We start from the raw sequence: 27,565 nt of genomic DNA, 5'->3' as shown, positions 1-27,565 counted from the left end.
GGCAACAATCAAGACAACACATATAAATCTGTGCAACCTTTGTATAATTAAAGCTTACGAGCTGCACAACATGAGCAGCTATCTCCCCCCCCCCCCCCCCTCACTCTCTCTCTCTCTCTCTCTCTCTCTCTCTCTCTCTCTCACTTTCCCCTTCCCCCTTTCTCTCTCTCTCTCTTTTCAGGTACAATTCTCTGCTGCATTCCTTATACATGTGTAGGGATACTTTTTTTGTTTCTTTTATGTCATCATCTGTGTCTGAAATGTTTAAAACCATTATCTAATTTGTCCAAGATGGCCACACTAAAATCAAAATATGCCCAATAGAACTTACTGTTAATACAACTACTCAAACATCTGGAAATACAAGGTCTGTTCAAAAAATTCTGGAACATTCATAATTTCATGTCATTTGTGTATTGGAGCAAACTGTGGCTTGCGTCCCTGCACTTGCATGTTTTTAATGTGCAACTGCCAGAAGTTTCATTGTTGTATGTCTGTTAGTTATTGTTCAGTGCTGTATTGAGTAGAACACTGTGTCACACAGTTTGCGAATTTTGAGATGGCAGTGTTACGGGAGTAACAAGTCTGCATTATATTTTGTGTGAAACTCAAGAAAACCTTTACAGAGACACACCAAATGATGCAGGAAGCCTTGTTACAAGTGGTTCTCATGGTTTAAAAATGGCCGGATGGAAGTTAAAGGTGACCCTCATTCAGGATGCCCTTCTACATCTACCGATGACACTCATGTCAAGAATGTCAATGAAATGGTGCATACCAATCAAAGATTGACTGTCCAAGAGATTGCAGAAGAATGCAACATTTCAGTTGGATCATGTGATGAAATCCTGACACAGCATTGTGGAATTCAACTTGTTGCTGCTAAGTTTGTCCCATGGCACGTGAGCCAAGTCCAGAAAGACCTTTGCCTTGCAATCCATGTAGAGCTTTAGGATCACGGAAATGAGAGTAAGATGTTCCTTAAGAGAATCATAACTAGTGATGAGATGTGGGTCTATGGTTGTAATGTTGAAACCAAGGTTCAATCTTCACAAAGGGTCAGAAAGGTTCTCCAAGATCAAAAAAAGCTTATCAGGTCACGAAAAATGTCAAAGCCATGCTGATAGTTTTCTTTGACTTTGAAGGATTAGTTCATCATGAATTCATTCATCAGAGACAAATGTTAATTAAGGTACTATCAGGACATGTCGCAATGCCTGAGAGAAAATATAAGAAGGAAACAGCCTGAAATATGGTGAGAAAATTCATTGCTCTTGAATCACAATAATGCACCCACACATTCATCCCTGTTTGCGCATGACTATTGCACAAAAAACGAAGTCACTGTGCTGCCTCATCCTACGAATTCTCCAGACTTGCCCCCTGTGGACTTTTTCTTATTCCCAGAGTTGGAAACCCCATTGGAAGCACAAAGATTTGCAACGGTAGATGAGATAAAAGAAAATCCACAGACGGCACCTCACGCGATCCAGCAAGAGGTGTACCAAGACTTCTTCTGGAAGTGGAAATGGCATTGGGAGTGGTGTATCAATTTTGAATGAGACTATTTCAAAGGGGGCCATGCACAGTAAGTAAAAGGTAAGCATAGAAAAATTTTGTGGACAAAGTTCCACAATTTTTTGAACAGACTTCATATCTGACTATTTAAAATACATTAAGGACTAATCATTATGCTTAAAAATGGTTGTGTATTAATGTTTATAGACATATCTCAGTTATTCCCCCAGAGCTTATGTAAAACTTCCCATCCACTGACCAAGTGCAGTGCCGATACACACATACTGTGTCAGTGTTTGCCGAAACTACGCAGAGCATGCTGTCTATACTGCATGTGGCACCTCTCCCATATTTACCCTATGGAGCATGGGAAAAAGACTGTTTAAATGACCCTATGTGTGCTGTAATTAATCTGATCTTGTGCTCATGACCTATGAAGGAGAGATATGAAGTATGTTGGAGTATATTCCTAGATTCATAATTTAAAGCTGGTTCTGTGTGTACTGTAATTAATCTGATCTTGGGCTCATGATCTATGCAGGAGAGATATGAAGTATGTTGTAGTATATTCCTAGATTCATAATTTGAAGCTGGTCCTCTAAACTTTGTAAGTAGACTTTCTAGTGATAGTTTGTGTCTATCACGATGCCTGCTAGTTCAGTTTCCTCAGTATCTGTGTGACATGCTCCCAAGGGTCAAGTAAACCTGTGACCACCCATGCTGACCTTATCTGCATAATTTCCCTGCTAGCTCTATTTAGTGTGACCATTCTCTCACTACAAAGTGTTATACCCAGGTATCTGTGCAAGTCATCTGATTCCAGCTCTGAGGCATTGATACTGTAGTCTTATGATACTATACTTTTTTGTTTTGTGAAGTACACAGTTTTATGTTTTTGAACATTCAAACCAAGTTGTTATGCAAATGGCTAGCTGGGTAGCTACGTTTTGACAGAGAAAGTGTATCTCCTTTGTAAACCTTCTGACATATTCCACATCATGATGAGATTTCATGAATCTGAGTTCTCACTGAACATGAATTGTCACTGAACACGAGAAAAGCTAAACTAAACTTCATTTAAGGAAAAAAATGGAGAAGGAAGTCATTTGTGTTAATTTCAAAGGAAATTTCCAGGAATTCGTCTTAAGCAGTTTAGAAAAACCATAAAAAACCTAAATGTGGCTGGCTGACTGGATAGAAATTTGGACTTTTGTCTGCCACAGTGCTAGTAGACTGGTACCACATTGCTCATTTTACACTCCTGGAAATTGAAATAAGAACACCGTGAATTCATTGTCCCAGGAAGGGGAAACTTTATTGACACATTCCTGGGGTCAGATACATCACATGATCACACTGACAGAACCACAGGCACATAGACACAGGCAACAGAGCATGCACAATGTCGGCACTAGTACAGTGTATATCCACCTTTCGCAGCAATGCAGGCTACTATTCTCCCATGGAGACGATCGTAGAGATGCTGGATGTAGTCCTGTGGAACGACTTGCCATGCCATTTCCACCTGGTGCCTCAGTTGGACCAGCGTTCGTGCTGGACGTGCAGACCGCGTGAGACGACGCTTCATCCAGTCCCAAACATGCTCAATGGGGGACAGATCCGGAGATCTTGCTGGCCAGGGTAGTTGACTTACACCTTCTAGAGCACGTTGGGTGGCACGGGATACATGCGGACGTGCATTGTCCTGTTGGAACAGCAAGTTCCCTTGCCGGTCTAGGAATGGTAGAACGATGGGTTCGATGACGGTTTGGATGTACCGTGCACTATTCAGTGTCCCCTCGACGATCACCAGTGGTGTACGGCCAGTGTAGGAGATCGCTCCCCACACCATGATGCCAGGTGTTGGCCCTGTGTGCCTCGGTCGTATGCAGTCCTGATTGTGGCGCTCACCTGCACGGCGCTAAACACGCATACGACCATCATTGGCACCAAGGCAGAAGCGACTCTCATCGCTGAAGATGACACGTCTCCATTCGTCCCTCCATTCACGCCTGTCGCGACACCACTGGAGGCGGGCTGCACGATGTTGGGGCGTGAGCGGAAGACGGCCTAACGGTGTGCGGGACCGTAGCCCAGCTTCATGGAGACGGTTGCGAATGGTCCTCGCCGATACCCCAGGAGCAACAGTGTCCCTAATTTGCTGGGAAGTGGCGGTGCGGTCCCCTACGGCACTGCGTAGGATCCTACGGTCTTGGCGTGCATCCGTGCGTCGCTGCGGTCCGGTCCCAGGTCGACGGGCACGTGCACCTTCCACCGACCACTGGCGACAACATGGATGTACTGTGGAGACCTCACGCCCCACGTGTTGAGCAATTCGGCGGTACGTCCACCCGGCCTCCCGCATGCCCACTATACGCCCTCGCTCAAAGTCCGTCAACTGCACATATGGTTCATGTCCACGCTGTCGCGGCATGCTACCAGTGTTAAAGACTGCGATGGAGCTCCGTATGCCACGGCAAACTGGCTGACACTGACGGCGGCGGTGCACAAATGCTGCGCAGCTAGCGCCATTCGACGGCCAACACCGCGGTTCCTGGTGTGTCCGCTGTGCCGTGCGTGTGATCATTGCTTGTACAGCCCTCTCGCAGTGTCCGGAGCAAGTATGGTGGGTCTGACACACCGGTGTCAATGTGTTCTTTTTTCCATTTCCAGGAGTGTATATTTAGAGATAATGTCTGTGGGTACAACAGATTCTTTTGTGCTCAAACTATGTTCTCTTCTGGTGTGTACTTTGTGTTCAAATAAATAAAAATATCTGTGGAAGTTATGATGAATTTTTACATTATATTTTTTTATAATCAAAACTATTTCCTACTTACCTCTTAGTGCTGATTTTTCATTATGATTGCATTAAATGAAATTAATGATTTCATTGCAGTTGTTGTGTTCTGACTAATCTTAAAATTTCAAAAACTAATTTTTAAATTTAATAATATTACAGATGTTTACATATTTTCAGTTAAAACTAAAAATATTCATTTGAAGAAAATGATGATATCAATTTGTGTTTTGGTTTCAAAATAATTTCAGAAGTAAAAAGAGACTAATATGTGTATGAATTGTAGTATGCCAACAAATTTGACAATGTTTTATGTTAAATGATAGGATAGCTTTAGTTGCTTGGAACCAGATGACCAGAGCTTATTCTTGTTTTTCTCAATTTATCGAATTTCAGTGTTTTAGGACCCAGAGCTGTCAGTTTAGAAGAAAATTCTGTGAATTGAAATGTGTAAATCCTCTACATTGTCATTTCCATCTCACCCCTCCCCTCCAAAGTCTCAGTCTGCCACCTACCCAGACTGCTTTGTGTCCACATTTGAACCTTTTTGCCTGTGGAACACTCAAATGCACTCTACTCACCACCTCTTATTCCAAACCCCTTGCAGAAGCTGGGCTACAAGTGGAGCCACATCAGATAACAACTTTCTGTTACCACTGTGCATCATTCTACATGGACAGAACCACAAAGAGACACCCCCAGGTGAATGACCATTGTCAGTGTCAAAGTACCCACTAGACAACCTGGTTGCCAAATATGCTGCTCAACAAAAGGTGGTGAACTATGTGGTGTTCATTTGGTTATTATAGATGTTTTCTTTCCTGAATATTTACTATTACTTTTTTATGAGAGGAGAGTATACAACATTTAGCTGTAACTTAATAAGTAATGATTAATAATTAGTTAAGTATTTTTATAACAGTTTTTCCAGCTTTCTGACCATACTTTCTAATTTTTGCGACATGTTACCTACAGTCTGTGACACACAGCTTTGCTCACCAGCATTTACGTCCACAAAACCTGTGAGTAATTCTAATTTGGAAACTATTGTTGCAATTTTAATAATAGGAGCCCATTTGATTGTATGTAGTTACTTTTTGTGTTCTACCTTGCAAGGCATCTTATCCTGCAAATATGACTGAATACTGGTAGTAATATTCCTGTTTGGATCCATTATTCAAGACTATGTAGTTAAATAGGAAATAATTTAAATTTTCCCCCATCAGTTTGTAAAAACTATATGTGTAACAAAAGTAAATCAGTTCTGAAATATTTTTTGCAGTGCAAGCAATGGATGCAGTCTAGTAGCACTTTTTTGGCAATCATACATGAATGTTCCACATTTTGCCATTACCGAAAAATGTTGTATAGCTTCCAATTATATAAGAAAAGTAATTTTGGAAAGATAAGATTCTACACACTTTGATTTTATAATTAACAAAAAAATATTGTAGGCCATAACTTAGTGCAGAATTTACAACTGAGAGAAAATTTTACAAATGGTACACTATCCAGTGATGGTTGTGGCTGATATTTTTCTTTATTGTTGTGACTTCAAGCATTTACTTTCACTGTCCTTTGCTGATTTATTTTCCTTACCTGCATTCTGTTTCTCTAATTGCACCCACTTGCTTTAACTGACCAGATGCATTTTTTTATTATTATTATTTAAATCATAAAACACACACACACACACACACACACACACACACACACACACACACACACACACACACGTACACATGGTCTCGCTCTCTCTCTCTCTCTCTCTCTCTCTCTCTCTCTCTCTCTCTCTCTCTCTGTCTCTCCCTCCCCCTCTTTCTGTAGGAGGAGAGTACAAAACATTTTAGCTGGAGATACGACCTGAAACTTAATAAATAATAATTAACAAGTATTTAAATGGTCTGTACTAGTCAGAATATTGAAATGGTTTATCTTCTTGTTTAGTGAACACCCTTTACTGGGACACAATATTTTGGTACAAGTGTATTGAATCCTCTCTCCAGAATTCAGCAACTGCTTCACAGCCTCTGGCATGTGGGTCGTTCTCACAAAACCAGGATTTGTAATGGCACTTATATGAGCAGTAAAAGAATTGCAAAGAACTGTTGTGTTGTAATAGCATCTTAAGTCAGACTGGTTCAGTAATGAATCATGGTTTCACACCACATAATAATGCCGATTCAACAGAGAGAGAAAACTGAGTTGAATTTCTGTCATAATAATAATAATAGTAATAATAATGTCATTATTAAATACTTCACCCTCTCAATTTCATTAAAGAATGGAACATGAAATGTTATCCTTAGGATTAATTGGCTTGGTTACAAGAATTCCATGATTTCAAAATTTAAAATAATACATGCATCAAATTCTGTTTGCACTTCTACATGGACTTCATTAAATAAAAATATGCAGGTTCTGTGTGACAAATACACTCCTGGAAATTGAAATAAGAACACCGTGAATTCATTGTCCCAGGATGGGGAAACTTTATTGACACATTCCTGGGGTCAGATACATCACATGATCACACTGACAGAACCACAGGCACATAGACACAGGCAACAGAGCATGCACAATGTCAGCACTAGTACAGTGTATATCCACCTTTCGCAGCAATGCAGGCTGCTATTCTCCCATTTCCACCTGGTGCCTCAGTTGGACCAGCGTTCGTGCTGGACGTGCAGACCGCGTGAGACGACGCTTCATCCAGTCCCAAACATGCTCAATGGGGGACAGATCCGGAGATCTTGCTGGCCAGGGTAGTTGACTTACACCTTCTAGAGCACGTTGGGTGGCACGGGATACATGCGGACGTGCATTGTCCTGTTGGAACAGCAAGTTCCCTTGCCGGTCTAGGAATGGTAGAACGATGGGTTCGATGACGGTTTGGATGTACCGTGCACTATTCAGTGTCCCCTCGACGATCACCAGTGGTGTACGGCCAGTGTAGGAGATCGCTCCCCACACCATGATGCCGGGTGTTGGCCCTGTGTGCCTCGGTCGTATGCAGTCCTGATTGTGGCGCTCACCTGCACGGCGCCAAACACGCATACGACCATCATTGGCACCAAGGCAGAAGCGACTCTCATCGCTGAAGACGACACGTCTCCATTCGTCCCTCCATTCACGCCTGTCGCGACACCACTGGAGGCGGGCTGCACGATGTTGGGGCGTGAGCGGAAGACGGCCTAACGGTGTGCGGGACCATAGCCCAGCTTCATGGAGACGGTTGCGAATGGTCCTCGCCGATACCCCAGGAGCAACAGTGTCCCTAATTTGCTGGGAAGTGGCGGTGCGGTCCCCTACGGCACTGCGTAGGATCCTACGGTCTTGGCGTGCATCCGTGTGTCGCTGCGGTCCGGTCCCAGGTCGATGGGCACGTGCACCTTCCACCGACCACTGGCGACAACATCGATGTACTGTGGAGACCTCACGCCCCACGTGTTGAGCAATTCGGCGGTACGTCCACCCGGCCTCCTGCATGCCCACTATACGTCCTCGCTCAAAGTCCGTCAACTGCACATATGGTTCATGTCCACGCTGTCGCGGCATGCTACCAGTGTTAAAGACTGCGATGGAGCTCCGTATGCCACGGCAAACTGGCTGACACTGACGGCGGCGGTGCACAAATGCTGCGCAGCTAGCGCCATTCGACGGCCAACACCGCGGTTCCTGGTGTGTCTGCTGTGCCGTGCGTGTGATCATTGCTTGTACAGCCCTCTCGCAGTGTCCGGAGCAAGTATGGTGGGTCTGACACACCGGTGTCAATGTGTTCTTTTTTCCATTTCCAGGAGTGTATAACTAAATGTCATCTCAGTGACATGACAGCAGTGGTGTTTGAACAGATTGCAACCAAGTGAGCTAAATCTGTTACAAAAACTCACCATTTCTTCTACCAGATGAGCTGTTAAAATGTAATATTGTGATTAAAATGAATAAAACCACACTGCAGTGGATTCCTTACATGGACCACATATGTCGATATTGTTCTTTCAAATTAAGATATTGCAGACTGTGAAAGAAAAGAAAAGTATCTTTGATTCCTTAGAGTTTTCTGAATTGTGCAGATGGGATTTTTTGTTGCAACATATTCTTCATTTTTGTATTGTAGAGTTTTCATGATTTTAAGATCTGAAATGGCTACAATAGTGCAGTACTGGTACCCACCACAGACACCACACTGTGGTATAGTATGTAAATGTCATTAATCAGTCAGCATGTTAGTAAACAGTAAATACTCAATCCAAGGATTAATATGTCCTAGTCTCATCACCCAAATCATAGCTGAATAGAGTACTTCATGTTAGAGATAGTTTTCAGACAAGCCTTACCAAGCAGAAAATGTACAGTGCCTACCATTACAAGAAGCAGGATCCCTATTGTTACTGGTGTCAGAGGGGTACCTTTTTTAGGTTACAGTCAGGAATCAGGCACCCTCTTGTGAAAGAAGTTAATACAACATAAGAGCCCCACAAAATTCTTAAGAATACACTGTACAGTAAGGTTATTTTATTTCATCACAGTATTAGAGAACAGGATATTAAAGTAGAAGAGCTTTTGGTCTGTTTCGAAATTAGAGAGCACTGAAAAGATAGACAACCTGTACCTATCTGAGCACCACATAACCACAGAGTTAGAGTAGTCAAACATAAAATATTACACTCCAGCATCTTGCTCATGTAGGAGTAATATTGGAAAAGGAGGAGTTATTTCATACATTAACAGAACACAAGTTCAGAAAGATTAAGACTAGTGGATTCTGTAGTGATTATAAGTGTGTGCTCATGAATTATCACTGAAAAATAGTTCACTTATAATTGTAACTAGATATAGATCCCGCTGGGAAATTTTTAACAGTTTATGATGAATTTGGATTCCTTACTACACTATCTGTCGGACAGTAGCAAGCAGTTCATAGCCTGTTGTGGCTTCATTGTAGATTTCCTAAAGGATTTTGTTGGGAAAAATGATTTGGGAGCCTTATTGGATACTAAAATTTGGTGGCACTAATTACCTTTCCAACACATTTCATAAAGAGAGTAAGATTCTAATTGGCAATGACATACAGATACCCAGTAACAAATGCTCTCCAATGCGCAACTTGTTAGGGTAAATAATACAGTGTCTTACAGTATAGATATTCCTCAGTGGAAATTGGAATAATTAATAACTTGATGACAAATATTTTTAAGAAAAGTGTACAAGAGATTACCAGGCACAAAATTTATAAGGAAGCAAATGCTGACATAAAAATTAATCTATTCCATGATAATTTCGTATCATTGAAAAATAGCTTTCCATGTAACCTAATCAGAAATAACATTAAACAGCCATGTAACAAAGCATGTATCACTAGAGGTTGGAAAGGAAAAAGTAAGTTTATCTGGTGGCACCAACAAGTGAAAATTCTGCATTAGTTGCAAATTAGAAAAACTACTCTCAGTTCCTAAGAAAAAATGTCAAAAAAAAAATAAATAAATCAAAGAACATGCACATTATTACAGAAATCAATAATTCTGACAACAGACTTATATCTACACTGAAGCACCAAAAAAACTGGTATAGGCATGCATATTCAAATGCAGATAAACGTAAGCAGGCAGAATACAGTAATGCAGTCAGTAGTGCCTATGTAAGACAACAAGTGTCTGGCGCAGTTGTTAGATTAGTTACAGCTGCTACAATGGCAGCTTATGAAGATTGCTGCAATGGCAGGTTATGAAGATTTAAGTGAATTTGAATGTAGTGTTACAGTTGGCACATGAACGTTGGAACACAGCATCTCCACGGTAGTGATGAACTGGGGATTTTCCCATAAGACCATTTGTACAAGTGTACCATGAATATCAGGAATCCAGTAAAACATCAAATGTCCGACATCGCTGCAGCCAGAAACAGATCCTCTGAAGAAATTTGTTCAACATGACAGAAGTGCAACCATTCTACAAATTGTTACAGATTTCAGTGCTGGACCATCAACAAGTGTCGGTGTGCAAACCATTCAACAAAATGTCATTGATATGGGCTTTTGGAGCCAGAGACCCACTCATGTACCCTTGATGATTGCACGACACAAAACATTACACCTCACCTGGGCCCGTCAGCACTGACATTGGACTGTTGATGACTAAAAATATGTTGTCTGGTTGGATGAGTCTAATTTCAAATTGTATTGCGTGGATGGACATGTATAGGTATGGAGAAAACCTCATGAATCCACGGACACTGCATGTCATCAGAGGACTGTTCAAGCTGGTGGTGGCTCTATAATGGTGTGGAGTGTGTACAGTTGGAGTCATAAAGGACCCCTGATACATCTAGATATGACTCTGACATGTAACACATGAGTAAGGATCCTGTCTGATCACCTGCATCCATTTACGTCCATTGTGCATTCCAGTGGGCTTGAGCAATTCCAGCAGGACAATGTGACACCTCACATGTTCAGAAGTACTTGATTTTAAACACTTCTGCTGGATGCCAAACTCCCCAGAAATGAACATTATTCAGCATATTTGGGATGTCTTGCAACTTGCTGTCCAGAAGATATCTCCACCCTGTTATTCTCTTATGGGTGTATGGACAGTCCTGCAGGATTCATTGTGTCAATTCCCTCCAGCACTACTTCAGACATTAGTTGAGTCCATGCCATGTCATGTGGTGACACTTCTGCATGCTCATGGGGACCCTACATGATATTAGGCAGGTGTACCAGCTACTTCGGCTCTTCAGTGTATTTGGACTCTAGTAAAAAGAAGACCACAGAACAGGATAATATCGCTATTGATTTCAATGTAAGGGTTATAAATAATACGAGGTGTGCTTTTTAAGTAAGTACTGTTTTGAAATTAAAAGAAGGCATGTTCAGATATCTCAATAATTTTACTCTTTATTGAATGGAATTCTCTGGGACAAACACATAACAACTGATAACAAAATAAGGATCTTTAAAACAATAGTTAGGAGCATTATTACATATGGTTCAGAAGTGTGGACAACAAAATGGCAACTGAAATCAAAATTATTAGCCACAGAAATGGATTTCTGGAGACGTTCAGCAAGAATATCAAGACGAGAAAGAATAAGAAATGAAGTAATCAGAGACAAGATGAAATGTAAAAATTCAATTATTGATTTCATCGAGCACAAACAACTTAAATGGTATGGACACATCAGACGAATGGAACAGGAAAGGCTACCAAAATGCATAATCGACTGGGTACCAATTGGAAGAAGAAAAAGGGGACGACCACCTGATACATGGATACAGGGAGTTCAGTCAGTAATGAGGAAGAACAACATTCCGGAAGATTTATGGACAAATAGAGAAGAGTGGAGAACAATAATTAGTGACTTACTGTAATCTAGAATAGGTGCTGGAAAAATGTACTCACATTGTAAATCCAGAATAATAATAATGAAAGCCTGTACCTTAATCTACATTTCTACATTATTTCTGTCAATATTGAGGCACTTGTCATAATGTTGTACCAGTTTTTGAATACCCTCCTCATAGAAGTCTGCCGCCTGACTTGTTAACCACTGCATCATGTGGACAGTTTTTTTTGGGACAGAAAAGGAGTATTGCTTGTAAAATTTCTGCCTCATAATGAGACAATCAATGCAGCAGCTTACTGTAAGATATTGCACAATCTGCACCATTCAATTCAGAACAAAAGACGTGGCAAGTTGAGCAAGGGCATTGTTTTGCTGCAAGACAATGCCTGTCCACATGTGGCGAATCAGACCGAAGATGTCACCACATCTTTTTGATGGGAAACTCTAGATCATCCTCCATACAGCCCCAATCTTGCGCCCAGTGACTACCATCTGTTCCTGCACTTGAAGAAACACCTGGGCAGTCAGCGTCTTCAAGACGGTGACGAAGTCAAAACAGTGGTGATGCAGTGGTTAACAAGTCAGGTGGCAGACTTCTATAAGGAGGGTACTCAAAAACTGGTACAACATTATGACAAGTGCCTCAATATTGACGGAAATTATGTAGAAAAGTAGATTAAAGTACAGCCTTTCATGTAAAAATAAAATTATTGAGATATCTTAGCAAGTTTTTTTTTTTTAATTTCAAAATGGTACTTACTTAAAAAACACTCCTCATACATCACAGGTAGCAGTTATGTTTAAAATGATTTCTTAAATATAGCAGAAAATATAAGGACAAAGTTTTCAAGAGAAAATTCAAATATGTTGAAAAAGCAACTCACATCAAATTCTGTCCTATAGGTGTCTCACCCGCTTCTCCTTCTGAAAGTAACAAGATTACATATTCTGTCAGAAATGAAAGGTAATCTGGATTTGATGGTGTTTCCAACAGAAAATTAAAGACTTGTTCCTGTATAATAAGTGCTGTCTTCTCTGAAATATGTAATTCATCATCACCTCAAGGCATTTTCCCAGAGAGATTGAAGTATGCCATTGTTAAACCCTTCTGTAAGAATGGTGATAGGGGAGATGTCAATAGCTATCAACTCATTTCATTACTAATACAGTTTTCCAAAATTTTGGAGGGGGTGATGTACTTTAGAATGGTATACGTCTTGTGCAACAATAAGACCCTCACTAAATCACAGTTCAGATTTCAGAAGAGATTCTCAACTGAGAAAGCAACTTACACATTCTCTCACCATATTTCACAAGCAGTAAATAACAAAGTAGCATGTGTCAGTATTTACTGTGACCTAGCTCAGGCATTTGACTGTGTGACTCACAATATTTTCCCAGATAAATTGGGTTATAGCCAACCAATGGATTTCAATATAACCAAATGAATGCAGAAAGTTGTACTTAATAATTTGAACAGTGTAAGAAGAAAGACCCTTCTGACTGGGGAGAAATCACTTACTGTATATTTTTCCATAAGGCTCAATCTTAGGTCCACTGTTGTTTCTCATCTATATGAACAACCTATTTAATATGCAGCAAGCCAATTAGCACTTTTTGTGGATGGCACTAGTATTATAATCAATCCATTTATACATGCAGCAGCAGAAGAAAAGTTAAGTTATGTTGTTAAAAGTATTGTTGAGTGTACTCTGTGAATGGTCTCAATTTCAGAAAGACAACATAATCAGTTCTGCACATGTAGAGGTACTACACCAATAATAAATGTAACGTATGGTGAGGAAATAATGACTAGGGTGGAAACTTCAAAGATTTTAGGTGTCCATCATGATGAGAATTAAAACTAGAAAAACCACATTTTGGAACTTGGAAAATCAGTTAGTTAAACCATATTTGCATGTCCAGTCATTGTAAGTTTTTGAGATGAACAAATCAGTAAATTGACATGTTTTGAATATTTTCATTCAGTAATGTCATCTTTTTATTTTTTTATTGTGTCAGTAATGTCATATGGAAAAACATTCTGGGAGTAATTTGCCTTTAAGAAAGAACATTTTTCTTGCTCAAAAAAGTAATGGAAGAACAATATGCTGTGCTCACCCACAATCATCTTATAGACATATATTTGAGGAATGGCAGTTTGACTACTGCCTCAAGTATATTTATTCCCTCATGAAATTTGTTGTGAATATTCCACAGCAGTTCAACAGGAACACTGATAAGTACCAGACCAGAAGAAAAAATGATGTTCATTACTCCACATTAAGGTTTTCTTTAGCACAAAATAGTTTCACAATGCTGCCATCAAATTTTTGATCACCTATCCTCTGATGTAGGAGGTCTGACAGACAGCAAAGTTAAATTTGAAAACAACCTGAAAAGTTTTTCCTTTTACAGAATAATTTCTATTTTTGTAATGAGTAACAGATTATGGGTAGGAAGTACTAACTCATATCTGTATTTGAAGAGACAATTAAACATCACTAGAACATCCTGTATCATGTCAACAAGCAGCAGACAAGACTCATAGATGATACAACATCTGCACTACACTGTTCTGTATCTTCTGCATGTTCTTTCAGGCCTTATTTTTATGTGAATCTCATAGGTGCATAGAATGACAGCAGTAAATCTCAGTATTCATATTAAAAGAGTGTGTGATTTACTGTTGTTGATCATAATATGGTTGATATGTTAATAACTGTCTGCTTTATCAGCAGTCATTTTTTTCTTATCTTGGACTAAATGAAAGCAGTAAGTGTTTAGCACATGTATGTGATAAGATACACACACTTACATACAAAGTCATTGTTTCAGCTTGTCATTTAGATTCTGAACTTCCTTGTGACACGTACCGTACCTCACAATAATGTGTGCTGCTCTTTGCAGTAATTCATGTGTGAACAAATTGTGCACACAGTATACTGGTGGTGGCAGATATGTTGTCAGAGCTGTGGTACTGTTTGTCTGCACAATGGTTGTCATCTTGCAGGTCTGTTTCCTGCACTTTTAGTATTGCTATTTTGTAGTAAAAAAAAGTTTAATGTAAATTTTACTAATTACTACATGTCTTAACAAGGATGATGAATAGATATTACATTGAAACTTTAGCACATACAGCTGTTAAAATGTTTAACAAGAAATCTGCAGTTGCTTTATAGGTTTATGCGGAACATTTATATATTGTCCCATCTACTCTCCATCATTGGATTTTATCATACACAACCTGGACTGCATTTGAATGCTTCTATTTGATCAGTAATTTCAAGAAGCATTCACTCTGATCAAAGCATTATCTGTCCATTTCCTGTGGTTAATGATGAGCTTACTAAAGTAGGTTGTTTTGAAATGACAAGCTGCAGAATAAACATGGTCCCAGTTGAAACAGGTACTAGCACAGAAAAATACTACAGCTTGGAGATGAACATGGAAACAAGAAATGGTTCACAGCCAGTAACTCACAACAATGGCTACCAAAGAAGATGGATTTTTTCCCAAAAGCATTTACATCTACATCTACATCTATTCTCCACAATCTGCTTTATGGTTTGTGACAGAGGTTTCTTATGCTACCACTATCATTTCACCCTTCTCTGTTCCTTAGATATTACAAAATAAATACTATCAATAAATAATTAAATATAGATGCATTAGACATTCTGTGACAGTCATAGTATTTACCACCAATAGTCCAGTTAATAATGTAGGAACACTGAAGAAAATATGGAAATAAGATTGTTCAAAATTCGTCATTCTTCCATTACTGACGGTATCACTGTAGATCATTAAAGTTTTATGCTAATTTGAAAGAAATCTCCCTCAAGCTACCAAGGCACATAAATAATTTAAGGAGATAAGGTAACAACTCGCTAAGTAGTTGAGGTGCTGAATCTTTGTTAGGCACATGTGTGTTTCATGATTGGGAACAAAAACTGTTAATGAGTAAATTTGCTAGGAAGTGAGGGTAAGAATCCCAAGATGCTTAAAAAGGGTTTTGCAAAAGATAAGTTATCTAGTTCACACAATATTCTTACTGCTGTAGAAGCAATTCCCCATAATAATAATAATAATAATAATAATAATCTTTATTTGCCCATAATAAATTTGCAGTTGTGGATATAATCATTTTTAAAATATTTACAATGATCCTATCTCATAAATGTAATCAATATATACAAGTTGCTCATTAGATAGTATTATATAAATATTTATCACTACTAATATGTTCTAAAGAACAAAAACAATACTATCAATAATGGAGTTTAGAAATCTTTTAATTGAAAACTACTTTAAATTGTCCTTAAAAACATTTCCTTAGAGTTGCTTGGTATTATTTGGCAGTTGTCTTCTACCAGCAAGTGGACTGTGATCTGTAGCTCTTTTATTATTCAGTATCCAGTGACAATCACACTGGTTCATGTTTTGTAATTATAAATTAATTCTTCATTCTCTTGTAGAAATATAATTGTCTGAAGGACATAAAAAAAGCAAACAACCACTAAGTTATACTTGATGAAGTACTACTACAGGACTGACATTTACTTATATTAGCAATCATTCAAACTGCTTTCTTCTGAAGCTTTAATATCCTATCTATCTAGACTGAAGGTGCACTGCTACAATACTCAATTGCTTATTGCACATACAAATGACTTACACCATAGCATATTTGTATAAGAAGAGGAGAAGTTATTATATTTGCAAGGTGTTTTAAAAAGTAAATGTTGCAGCTATTTTTTATGTATGTAGCTGTTATGCTGTTTCCACTTAAAATGTTCATCAATTACAATATCTAAAAATTTGTATGTATTGGATGTTTCAGCCATAGATAGTAACTCAGTTTTTATGTCCTCTTGAGATTGGTTATAATTTAAGAACAGCTTCACCATTACAGTCTTGTTCTTACTGAAAGTAAGTTTATTCATTGGTTAGATATTCTGTGATCATATCAAATTTCTATTTATTGTTTTGTGATACTGGCTGTTCAGTACAGCACCAGATAATAAAGATTATGGTCAGCCTACTTCTCTAGCTTATGAGTTATGTGACTGTGTTATGTCATAAAACTATAGGTATGAGAATCAAAAATGTTCCAATAATTGTTCCTTGTGGGACTCCATATTTGAGAACCTAAAATGTTGATTTTACTGTTAGGATCTTACCTTTCATTCTTATAACATAGTTCAGAGGATTGTCTTCTATTTCAGAGACAAGAACTCAAGAAATTTAGTGGCACTTCTCTTACAGTGTAAGTTTCCAAATTTGGTAGAAGTTCTGCATGATTCACAGTTTCAAAGGTCTTAACAAATCTAGAAAAGTCCCATTGGCTTTGTTTCCTTTATACAGTCTTTTTAGCATTTCACGCAAAATGTTACTGCTGTTATTGTGGATTGCCCTTTTTGGAACCCTTGCTCTGAGTTGTTTAGTTGATTGAATTTGTAGAAGGAAGATTAAATTTTCTCCAGAATTATTCTTAAAAGTAGACTGTCAAACACTAAAGTTGACAATACTGGCCTGTAATCATTTATGTCAATCGTTGTTGCTCCCTTTTTATACACTGCTTATATCTCAATGATTTTTAAAGGTCAAGAAATGTCCCCTGGCCAATTGAAATGTTTATTAAATTGTGTTAACTGGTTTTATTGATTCATTTCTGCATTCTTTAAGTTACATGGACAATATGTCATCCCAAACACAAGGTGTTTTTATTTTGAGTTTTGAGATTATTTTCACTACCCCGCATTCTATTACTCTCTGTAAGAAAAATTAGTTTATTTATACTGTTGATTAATCAATTTATTCTCTGCATTCATTACAAAAATGCTCTATGAAGGCCTCAAATACTGTTTGTGGCTCAATCTCCAACATTTGCATTTTCTCCCAAGATCAACACAATGAGAGATGCTTACAGGGACACAACATGCTGAACTAAGCTTTCTGATTAGTATATCTATGTGTTGACTCCACTTTAACTTGTTATCCAATTGGTCTTAAAGAAACTTTACAGAGTGTGTTTCATTTAGTCTATGATCATTGAGGTCTTCTTCCAGAGCTAGCAATTTTGCTGGTTTAAATTGCATAATATGAGTCATAGTGAGATTAAAACTTAAATAACTCATTGTGAATCACTTGTAGGCCTGTTCAGCCATGTTCTGACTTCCTGTTAGGGTTGAGTTTGGGTCTTTGATTGCTAATATCATCAGCAAACATTAAAATTTTTCAGTCACCTTTCAGAATCATTGGAAGATAATTTATGTTTACTGGAAACAACAATGGAACCAAGGCCTTTCCTTGTGACATTCAACATTTATTTTTCCATAACCTGAGGTTAGTCTCATGCCTGTTAATGAGCCCATCTGCTTTCTGTTAACAAGGGATGGTGTTAATGCCATAAGACTTTAGTTTGCAAAGCAGAATTTTGGGATCCACACAGTCAAAGATTTTAGCAAGGACACATAATATACCAACATTGTATTGAGTGGCTTAAGGGTTTCTTGGCAGGGATGACAGGGCTTATTATCTTGTATGGAGAGTCATCAGCAGATCTAAAAATAATTTCAAGTATGCCCCAAAGAAGTTGTAACCCTCGCTGTTCGTGTTGTGTATTAATGACCTGACACACATTATTAATAGCAATGTCAGGCTTCTCATAGAAGAAGCGGTGATCTACAATGAAATGCTGTCTGAAAGAAACTGCACAAATATTCAGTCAGGTGTTGATAAGATTTCAAATTGGTGCAAAGATTAGCAAATTTTTTTTAAATGTTGAGAAATATAAAAATGTACTTCCAGAATAAAAACACACAGTATCCTATGACTACAATGTTAATGACAAATTGGTCAGCTCATACAAATACATAAGTGTAACAATGTGAAGATACATGAACTGGAACAATTGCATAGACTCAGTTGTGGGTAAAACAGGTGGCAGATTCTGGTTTATAGATATAATTCTAGGGAAAAGCAATTAGTCTCGAAAGGAGATTGCTTACAAAACACTTGTGTGGCCCATGCTGAAATACTGGTCAAATGTGTGGGATCCGTACCAAATAGAACTAATGGGCAGCACAAATGGTTACAGGTTTATTCAGCCCACAAGGAAGTGTCATGGAGATGCTGAAGAAACTAAACTGGCAGAGACTTCAAGACAGATAAAAGCCACTTACAAAGTTTCAAGAACCAGCTTTAAATGCTGACTCTAAGAATATACTACAATTCTCTGCACATTGCTCCCATAGTGTTTGTGAGGACAAAATTATATTAATTTCAGGTTGCACAGAGGGTAATTTAAGCAATATTTCTTCCCATTCTCTGTATGTGAGTAGAGTGAGAAGAAGCCCTAAGAACTGGTACAATGCAATGTACCCTCTGCCATGCATCTACCAGAGGTTTGCAGATTATGGCTGTAGATATAGATATAGATGTAGAAAATAATTCTTGTTTGGCTCTGTTAGTGCTTCATTTCAGAAGTCTTACATTGCTTTCTCTGTGTAGACTCTTTGAGGAAAGTCAAACTGATAAGTAGTAACAAATTCTACTCAGTTAAATGGCTCAGTGTTATATCATAAGCCACTTCCCCACCACTTTTGAAAAATTGGTAGGAGTGATCTACATCTGTAATTACAGGTGATTTGCTTAGCTCCAATTCTGTAGCTGGGGGTTACTGCAGCACATTTAAGTCTGTCAGGAAATACGCCCTCAATGATTACAGATTTTTGCAGTCTTACAAAACTTTTAAGGAGCATTTCATAACTGTTACTAAAAAAGATCATGTTCAATATATGATGCCATGTTGCAAAATAGTGTGTTCACGTACGGCAGGTACATTGCAAGTGCTATGTCTGGCTTTGCACTGGAATCAACACAGTGGAGGCAGGCTCAAGTCCCTGCATACACTGGGGGCTGTGACAGACTCTGGCAAGTGACGTTTTGGTTCCAGCTGGACTAGAGTATGTCAGAGTGGCCTTGGAAGGAGGTTACACTATTTAACACATTGTACTGCTGTGCTAGTAGCATTTGCTCACAGAGCTGTGTACCAACACAAAGTGGAAATTTGCAAAGTTACAATAGTTCACCAACTGAGAGTTACAACTGTTCAAATTTGGTACCATCACCTGTCTATTGCAGTCTGTGGACGATTATGAGATTTATCCTGAAGTGCTCTTTTTTTGTCAAACTGGCAGAACAGTCAGTGTAGGAGTTCTAGAAATGCAAGAATGCCCACCAACAGCCCATCTATGGCAGTATTATGAGGATAGTTCTTACTATCAAAAACATTTCATAATAATGCCGTAGTGTGTGTCCTTTTGCATTGTCCTGAAGTATTCACAGCTCTGGTAACAGATTCTGCTGACACACCATTTTAGAGTGCTGATTGGCACAATGATTTTTTTTAACTTCCTTCCAAGGCTACTTCTAGCTTGTCTACATTGGCAATGTACTGCTTGCAAGAGTCCCAGGCACTGCCCACAGCATAGTGGCGATAGGAGACTGCCTCTTTGATAATGGTTGCTGCACAATACCAGTCAAAATGCATTGCATGTGATTCTAAATGATGAAAAGTGTGAAGTCATCCACATAAGTACTAAAAGGAATCCATTAAATTTTGCTTACACAATAAAGCACACAAATGTAGAGGCTGTAAATTGAACTAAATACTTAGGAATTACAATTACAAATAACTTAAACTCAAATGTTTTGAGGAAAGCAAACCAGAGACTGCAATTTACTGGCAGAACACTTAGAAAAAGATACAGGTCTACTAAAGAGATTGCTTACACTACCCCTTTCCATCCTCTTCTGGAGTACTGCTGCACAGTATGGGATCACATCACATTGTATTGATGGAGGAGATAAAAAAAGTACAAAGAAAGGCAACTCATTTTATATTATTGTGAAACAGGGGAGAGTGTCTCACAGTTATGATATGCAAATTGGGGTGGAAGTCATTAAAAAAAAATGCGTTTTTCATTTTGGCAAGATCTTTTCACCAACTTTCTCTCCAGAGTGACAAAATATTTTGGTGGCACCCACCTACACAGGGAGAAATGATCATCATAACACAACAAGAGAAATCAGAGCTCATACAGAAACATTTATGCGTTTGAGAGTAGAATGTTAGATAAATAGCTTGAAGCTGGTTCAATGAACCTCTGCCAGGCCCTTAATTGTGAATTGCAGAGTAATCATGTAAGCATTTAGAGGTTATGTAATGCCCATCATAAAATCTTTACAATCAAAAAATTGTTATGACTATGATAAAATAACAGAAAAGTTAATAAGCAAGTATTCTTCTGAATTCAGTAAGTTATTTGTGTAACCAGTCGATCATCACTGGAACATTTCCCAGTTGGCTGAAATATCATGAATTTAAGCAGCTCTATAAAAAAGGAAACAAAGAAGTATCCCCAGACTTCCATCCAATATCATTTTTGCAGCATTTTTTTTTAATTGGATAACTTTATATACAAGCATCTTCTTAATCACCTGACTATAAATAATATGTTGTCACAGTTACAGTGTAGATTTCCAAACAGTTTCACTGTTGAGGACACTGTTAATGAATACAGCAGGTATGTATTTAATTCATTAGATAACAAATTACATGATACTGGAATATTCTGTAGTCTGTCAACAGTATTTGTAAGAAAATAACACTATGATTTTAGACAAATTGATTATTACAGTATAACTGGAAATCATTAAAATCATATCTCTCTGGCAGGAAACAATGGTTTCAATAGAGAATGATACTGTATTTTGCTATTGGTCATTGTTCATTCAGGAAATAATTACATGTGGTGTTCATAATATTCCATCTTGGTGCCCTTATTTTTTCTTGTTTGTAGTAATGACCTTCCATCAGTAACATTATCACACGTCAAGTTTGTTTTGTTTGCTGATGATATAAACATCCAAATACACAGCGAATCAAGTATAGTTATAGAAAGATTGATCAATAAAATTTTCTTAGATCTTAATAAATGTTTGTAGCTGATTCTTTGTAATTATATTTTTAAAAGACACATTATATATTGTTCAGAACTTGTTATAGGTTTTACCAGAGTATATTTCTAAAATATAATAAGAAACTAATAGAAGAGATTGACAGATCACAACTTAGTAATCACTTAAATTGAGAGAAGAATAGCAAAGAACCACTGCAGCCAATAACCAAACTTTTATTTGCACTGTGGATGTTGTCAGACATAGATGATACAGACATAAAAAAGATAGCATACTCTACTTCATTGCGTTTCATAATGTGTCTGACCCAATCCCACCACACACCTTGTTTGTTACCAATTGATGACATCTTCTGCTATACCAGCATCTCCATGTACATGTTCTGTCTGCTGTTGGACATTTTGTCAGTCAATGCCCACTTGATTCCAAACCTACGACATCCTTCCTGCTCACTTTACTCAACTTTATACTTACCAACAACTACTTCACCTTTGAAGGGCAAACATACAAATAGATCAGGGATGCAGCCATGGGAACTAGGATGGCTCCTGTCACCCTTTTCATGGACCACTAGGAAGGGGCTTTCCTGGGACCCATAACACTTCAGCCTCTGGTTTGGTTTAGATACATTGATAATATCTTTGCCATATGAACTCATGGTGAGGCTGACATATTAAAATTCCTGGAATCTCTAAATACATTCTCCCAATTAAATTTCATGTGGTCCTATTCTGAATCCCATGCCACTTTCCTTGATGTTGATACCATCCTCACTGAAGAACAGCTAGGCTTCTGTCCAGATTAAACTTACTAACAAACAACAGTACTTACTTTTTTACTGTTGCCATCCTTTCCATGTGAAACGTTCCCTCCCATACAGCCTTGGCATTCAAGGCAAACATGTTTGTTCTGATGCACTCTTTACAGCAATAAACCATTATTCCAACCTCAGCCTTCACTGGATGTAATTACCCCACCAGCCAAGTTCAAAAGCAGATTTCCCAAGTCATCACATCCAATCCTAGAACTGCTGATCCTTTATAAAAACAGCTTTGAAGCACACCACTTGTCAATCAGTATTATCTTGGTCTGGAATGTATTAATCAGCTACTTTGACAAGGCGATAACTTCCTAAAATTGTGCCCTGAAATGAGATCCATTCTGTCTGAGATTTTGCCCACCACACCTAAAATAGCTTTTTGTCACCCTCCTAATCTCCTCAATATTCTTGTCAGACCCTATCCTCCTTCTGCACCCATCTCCCTGTCATATTAATTCTACTCCTCTGACCAAACCTGCTACAAAATTTGCCCTATGCACCCTATGCACAAACTATATCAGACCTGTAACTGGGAAAATGTATGCTATCAATGGGAGAGCCATCTGTGAAATGACACCCGTTACATACCAGGTGTTATGTAAACACTGTTTTGCCTTTTACATTGGCATGACTGCCACCAAGTTATTGGGTAGGATGAATGGACATATGCAGGGTGTGTATACTGGCAAGACACAATATCGTGTTTCAGAGCACAGTTGAGACCTTGGTGCTTTCACCACATGTGCCATCTGGATTCTTCCCCCAGACATCAATTTCTCAGAACTCTGCAGGTGGGAACTAGTGCTACAACATTTCCTTGGTTCTTGCCACCCACTGGGCCTTAATTTACTTTAATTTCTTCTGTCTCAGAATTTCTTCACATTAATTCCTCCATTCTTCATTCTATTTTAGTTTTCTACATCTTTCATTTTCTGACCTGTCTATTTTTTACCATCCTCCTCCCATCTCTGTTACATACAATGCACTTAGCTTTTCACTCTTATTAACTCATGCATGATGTTTTAGCGCCAATCTCTGTCTTGCATATTAGGTTCCACCTCTCAGCTTTCAAATCTTGTCATGTGCAGTCCCCAGCAATCAGCCTTTCATCATCATCCCGTCTGGTAAGTCTCCCGTTTCCCAGAGTTCTGGGTGACTCTTCCAAATTCTACCCTTTTTCCTAAATGTCTCCAGTTCCTTTCCCTTCACCCCTCTTCATTCCCCTTCAATCCTTCTGCCAGAAGGAGGAGGCACTGGCTACAAAAGCTTGCATAAGTAAAACCTTTTCTGTATGTGTGTTCTCCTGCCGCTGCTTGGTGAGTAGATTTTTTTTATCTATCCAATTAAATTATATTGTCAAAAATGATTATTTTTGTTGTTATACTGTTATATGGGATCATAGGGATGATTTAATTCATGAAGCTGTGCTAAAGCTCTCTAAGTTTAAAAGCATGTAGTACAAATTGTTCTTGGTGTGAACTCAAGATTGTCCTGTTGAGGACTATTCAAGGATCTGTCAGTACTAACTACTACTTCCCAGCTTATGTATTCCTTAATGAAATTTTTCATAAGTAATATACATTAGCTGACAAAAAAAGTTAAACACTCAGGAAGGGAGGAGGAAATCGAACAAAACTTCATGGGATGAGAGGCCATTGCAAGGTGTCTTTCCCTTACGGTGATTTTTATTTTTAGGTGTGAAGAGCAAGCAGTTGGCACACAGTTGCCGTGATCAGTCATCATACCAAATGCTATTGTTGTCAGAAGTTGAAGCAGGAACACTTACATAAATAGGCCCAAGTGTGTGTGTTTGTATTCTTTTGTGATAAAGAAGCTGTTTCAGTATAATGATAGTTCTTTGACATGACTATGGTGTGTGAGAAGTTATTTGTCTTTCCAAATGATCAACACATTGAGTGGCTAGTGCATTACTACTGGGTATTCACTACTCCCCCCCACCACCACCCCCACCCCACCCCACCCTCCACCCCTCCCCAATGCACCATACCCATTGCTGAGCAAAGAGGCACCATCGTGAACGATGCAGTTGGAATGAAGTGGAGTTTCACACAGTAACTGAACAAACGAAATGTATTCACAAAAGTGAAATGACAGAAGAAACTACAACAATGACAGGGAGCAGCCTTCAGCATCATAGTACACATCACATCACATAGCTGTAGCAGTGCTAGATCATGAAAAGTAAGTGTTGTATGAACCAACACAGTAGTTTGCCTAGCATTGCCACCAAAGCGCATTTGTGCAGAACTATCAAGTTTTTGTGTTCCTTGGGGTGTGGAACAACATGTGGCGATAGGGAATGAAGTGTATTACAACTATATTTTATATTTATATGCAAGCTAAGAAGGTGATTGTCCAGCAGTACCAGTGGTGGTTCGTGCAAAATTTGACAAATGTTCTACAATAAGATGGCATGTAGCTTTTTGACTTACAATGGTAGTAATCATAACTATGTTGAATATATTAATTTTAATTATATAAATAGAACTGTTTAAGTGTATTGAAATATTATAATCAATTTTTAACATTATGAGGAATAGGATAATAGGAAAAAATTATGGTAACAGCAGGAATCAAACATAAGCCACCAAATTGCTAGTTTGCAAGTCTGCACTCTTAAGCACTCACCTGCCATGCCTGTTGACATCTGTTGTATGAATTTTCCTCATACTATACACATAAATCTTTATAGATCATTTCACATTCCCTTGTGGCACTATCAGGCAAGATATTCTGGGAACTTGAAAGGAGCATTTACTTGCTTCTATTAACGTAGTTTGAGACAAATTAGTGAGCCTCATCCAGGTGCACATGGTGTTAGATTTACACTTGGAGAAGATCTACTTAACCCTTTAAATTTCACTTTCTCTTCCTAAGATCTGTTCAAAAAGGGACTTTTTAGCAGATCATATACAGTAAACACTTTCATTCTAAACTTTCCCACTTTTGATGTATTAATTTTATTTGTTCACAGCTATTTCAACCTTCTAGGCTATTCTCATGTGATTTTATGGTTATGCAAGAGAAAACTATGCCTTACATACTGAAATGTCAGGGTCTTTAAATTTGTTTTCTATTCATTCCCATTCACAACTGCTGTCTTGTGGTTTTGACAACTTGACATTTACAAATGTATTGAGCAGAATTTTTCATCTCTGGTTCTAATAAAAGATTGTCATAGGACATGCAAACCAAGCTAACTGGGCAGTCATGGAATCCATGGATGCAGCACAGAAGGTTTTATAATGGCAATTCAAGCAAGAAAAGCACTTCCAGTGGAACCTACAACAGATGAACAATAATTAATGTGGAAGTTGGTAGGAAGCAGAAATGAGTTATCAACAACAAGACTACGATTAGAGTGGTGATGGCATAAATGAGCATGGTCCACAAACTTGACAGGAACACAACTGCTACGAATGAGGAGGTGAGATGTGGTGTGGCACCATTAGGTGCAGCTGTTGACATGGAATGATTTATCAGTGGTATGAATAGGTGTAGCAGATGCAGGAAGAACAAAGGGAAGGAGGAGCCCTTGTTCAGGAACTGGAGAACTAAGCAAAGTTCTAGAAGAGACCTGATCTTTAACTGCAGGGTCAGCACAAATGCTAGTAATACATAGTGATAATCTAAAAGAAGACCAACAGAAATTCATGTCAGAGGACAAAGTATGGGAAAAAGAACAAAGGTCACCAATAATAAACATCAAAATCGAGAATCGGGGAATGAAAGCTCTTTTAGATAGTGATATTTATAGTATTTCAAAAAATCTCTATCAAATGCTGTTGAAAAATGGAGACAAGTTAGTAAGTTCCCCAAAATCATAGGCACAATAGGAGCTATGAGCAAACCTATAAAATGTCAAGTATTATTGGAATCTTGAAGTAGGGAGAAATGTATAAAATGGGTGTTTGGGACACAGTAGATTTATGTATGGGCCGTATATTGGAAATAAATTGTATGACTGAGCATCAAGTGGAGGTTAATTTCAGTGAAAATGCAGTGAAGATTCAAAAGAGTAAAAAGGAGCAAAAGGTTACATTAAAGAGGAGAAGAATGAATAGCGTATAGGACATGGAGGCATTTACAAGTATTTACTACTCTACAGTAAAAGTACTCTGGGAACTAGGAAGAAAAACATCATATGAAATACAACAGCATCTACAAAGTGAAGAATACACCATTAAAGAACAGGAAATTACCCAGAAGATCACAGAAATAGGAAATAATTGTTGTATAATAAAGAATAAATTAGCCGTCTTACTGAATGGGTATAAGATAGTATTTTTCAGGAAGTTGGGGATATTAAAACACCACCGTATAAGATAAAAATAAAGCCATGCGAACTGTGCTTTTCAAAGCCATACCTGATACCAGATGTCAAGACAACATCAATGGGGAAAGAAATACAGGGGTTGCTAAAACTGGGTATAATGGAAAGGTCTGCTAGCTAGTATAACAGTCTGTTGTTTTTAGTGGACAAACGGAATGGGGAGCCCACTATTTTGTTATTTATAAGGAAAGAAAATCAGATTTTTGAATGAGAACTGGATCATCCAGAAAATCTGGGAGAACTCTTACAAAAATGTAATAGGACTTCACTATTTAACAACATGCACCTCACACTGAGTTAACACTAAATCCAGTTGCATGAAGCATCTTGGCAGTATACTGTGTTCCTCTGTGCGGGTGGGTGTTAGCAGTACAGGATGCTACCATTCAGATCTAACCTGTCATTTGGCCACTTTCATCCAGTAACAGATAACTTTTTAGGAGCCTAGATGCTTAACAAAATCACTGTAAATGTTGATGACACAATTGTTTCAAAGATGTGGGATGAGCACCTGGAAGCAATTGCAGAAGTACTTGATCATTTCAAGAAAGCTGGAGTCATCACAAATTTACAGAAACCTGAATTCAGTGGAAGAAATGAAAAAGGTGTTGGTCACATTATAACTCTACATGTACATCCACACTCTTCAAACCACTGAAAAGTGCATAGCAGAGGGTATGTTCCATTGTACCTGTTATTAGGGTTTCCTCCCGTTCCATTTATGTATGGAGTATGGGAAGAA

General features: G+C 38.3%; 1 protein-coding gene across 1 annotated transcript in view; it reads left to right on the top strand.

Annotated features, from left to right (window-relative positions):
* The first annotated feature begins 14,552 nt into the window (after window positions 1-14,552).
* The window catches only part of LOC126252328 (uncharacterized), a 150,932-nt gene continuing 137,919 nt past the window's right edge, over window positions 14,553-27,565 (top strand). The window contains exon 1 of the mRNA XM_049953215.1: window positions 14,553-14,675. Coding sequence (XP_049809172.1) covers window positions 14,553-14,675 — 123 coding nt within the window. The remainder of the gene's footprint in view (window positions 14,676-27,565) is intronic.

The sequence above is a fragment of the Schistocerca nitens genome, chromosome 4, assembly GCF_023898315.1.
Source record: "Schistocerca nitens isolate TAMUIC-IGC-003100 chromosome 4, iqSchNite1.1, whole genome shotgun sequence".
In the NCBI taxonomy this organism is placed as follows: domain Eukaryota; kingdom Metazoa; phylum Arthropoda; class Insecta; order Orthoptera; family Acrididae; genus Schistocerca; species Schistocerca nitens.
This window is presented reverse-complemented; position numbering and strand designations above follow the sequence as displayed.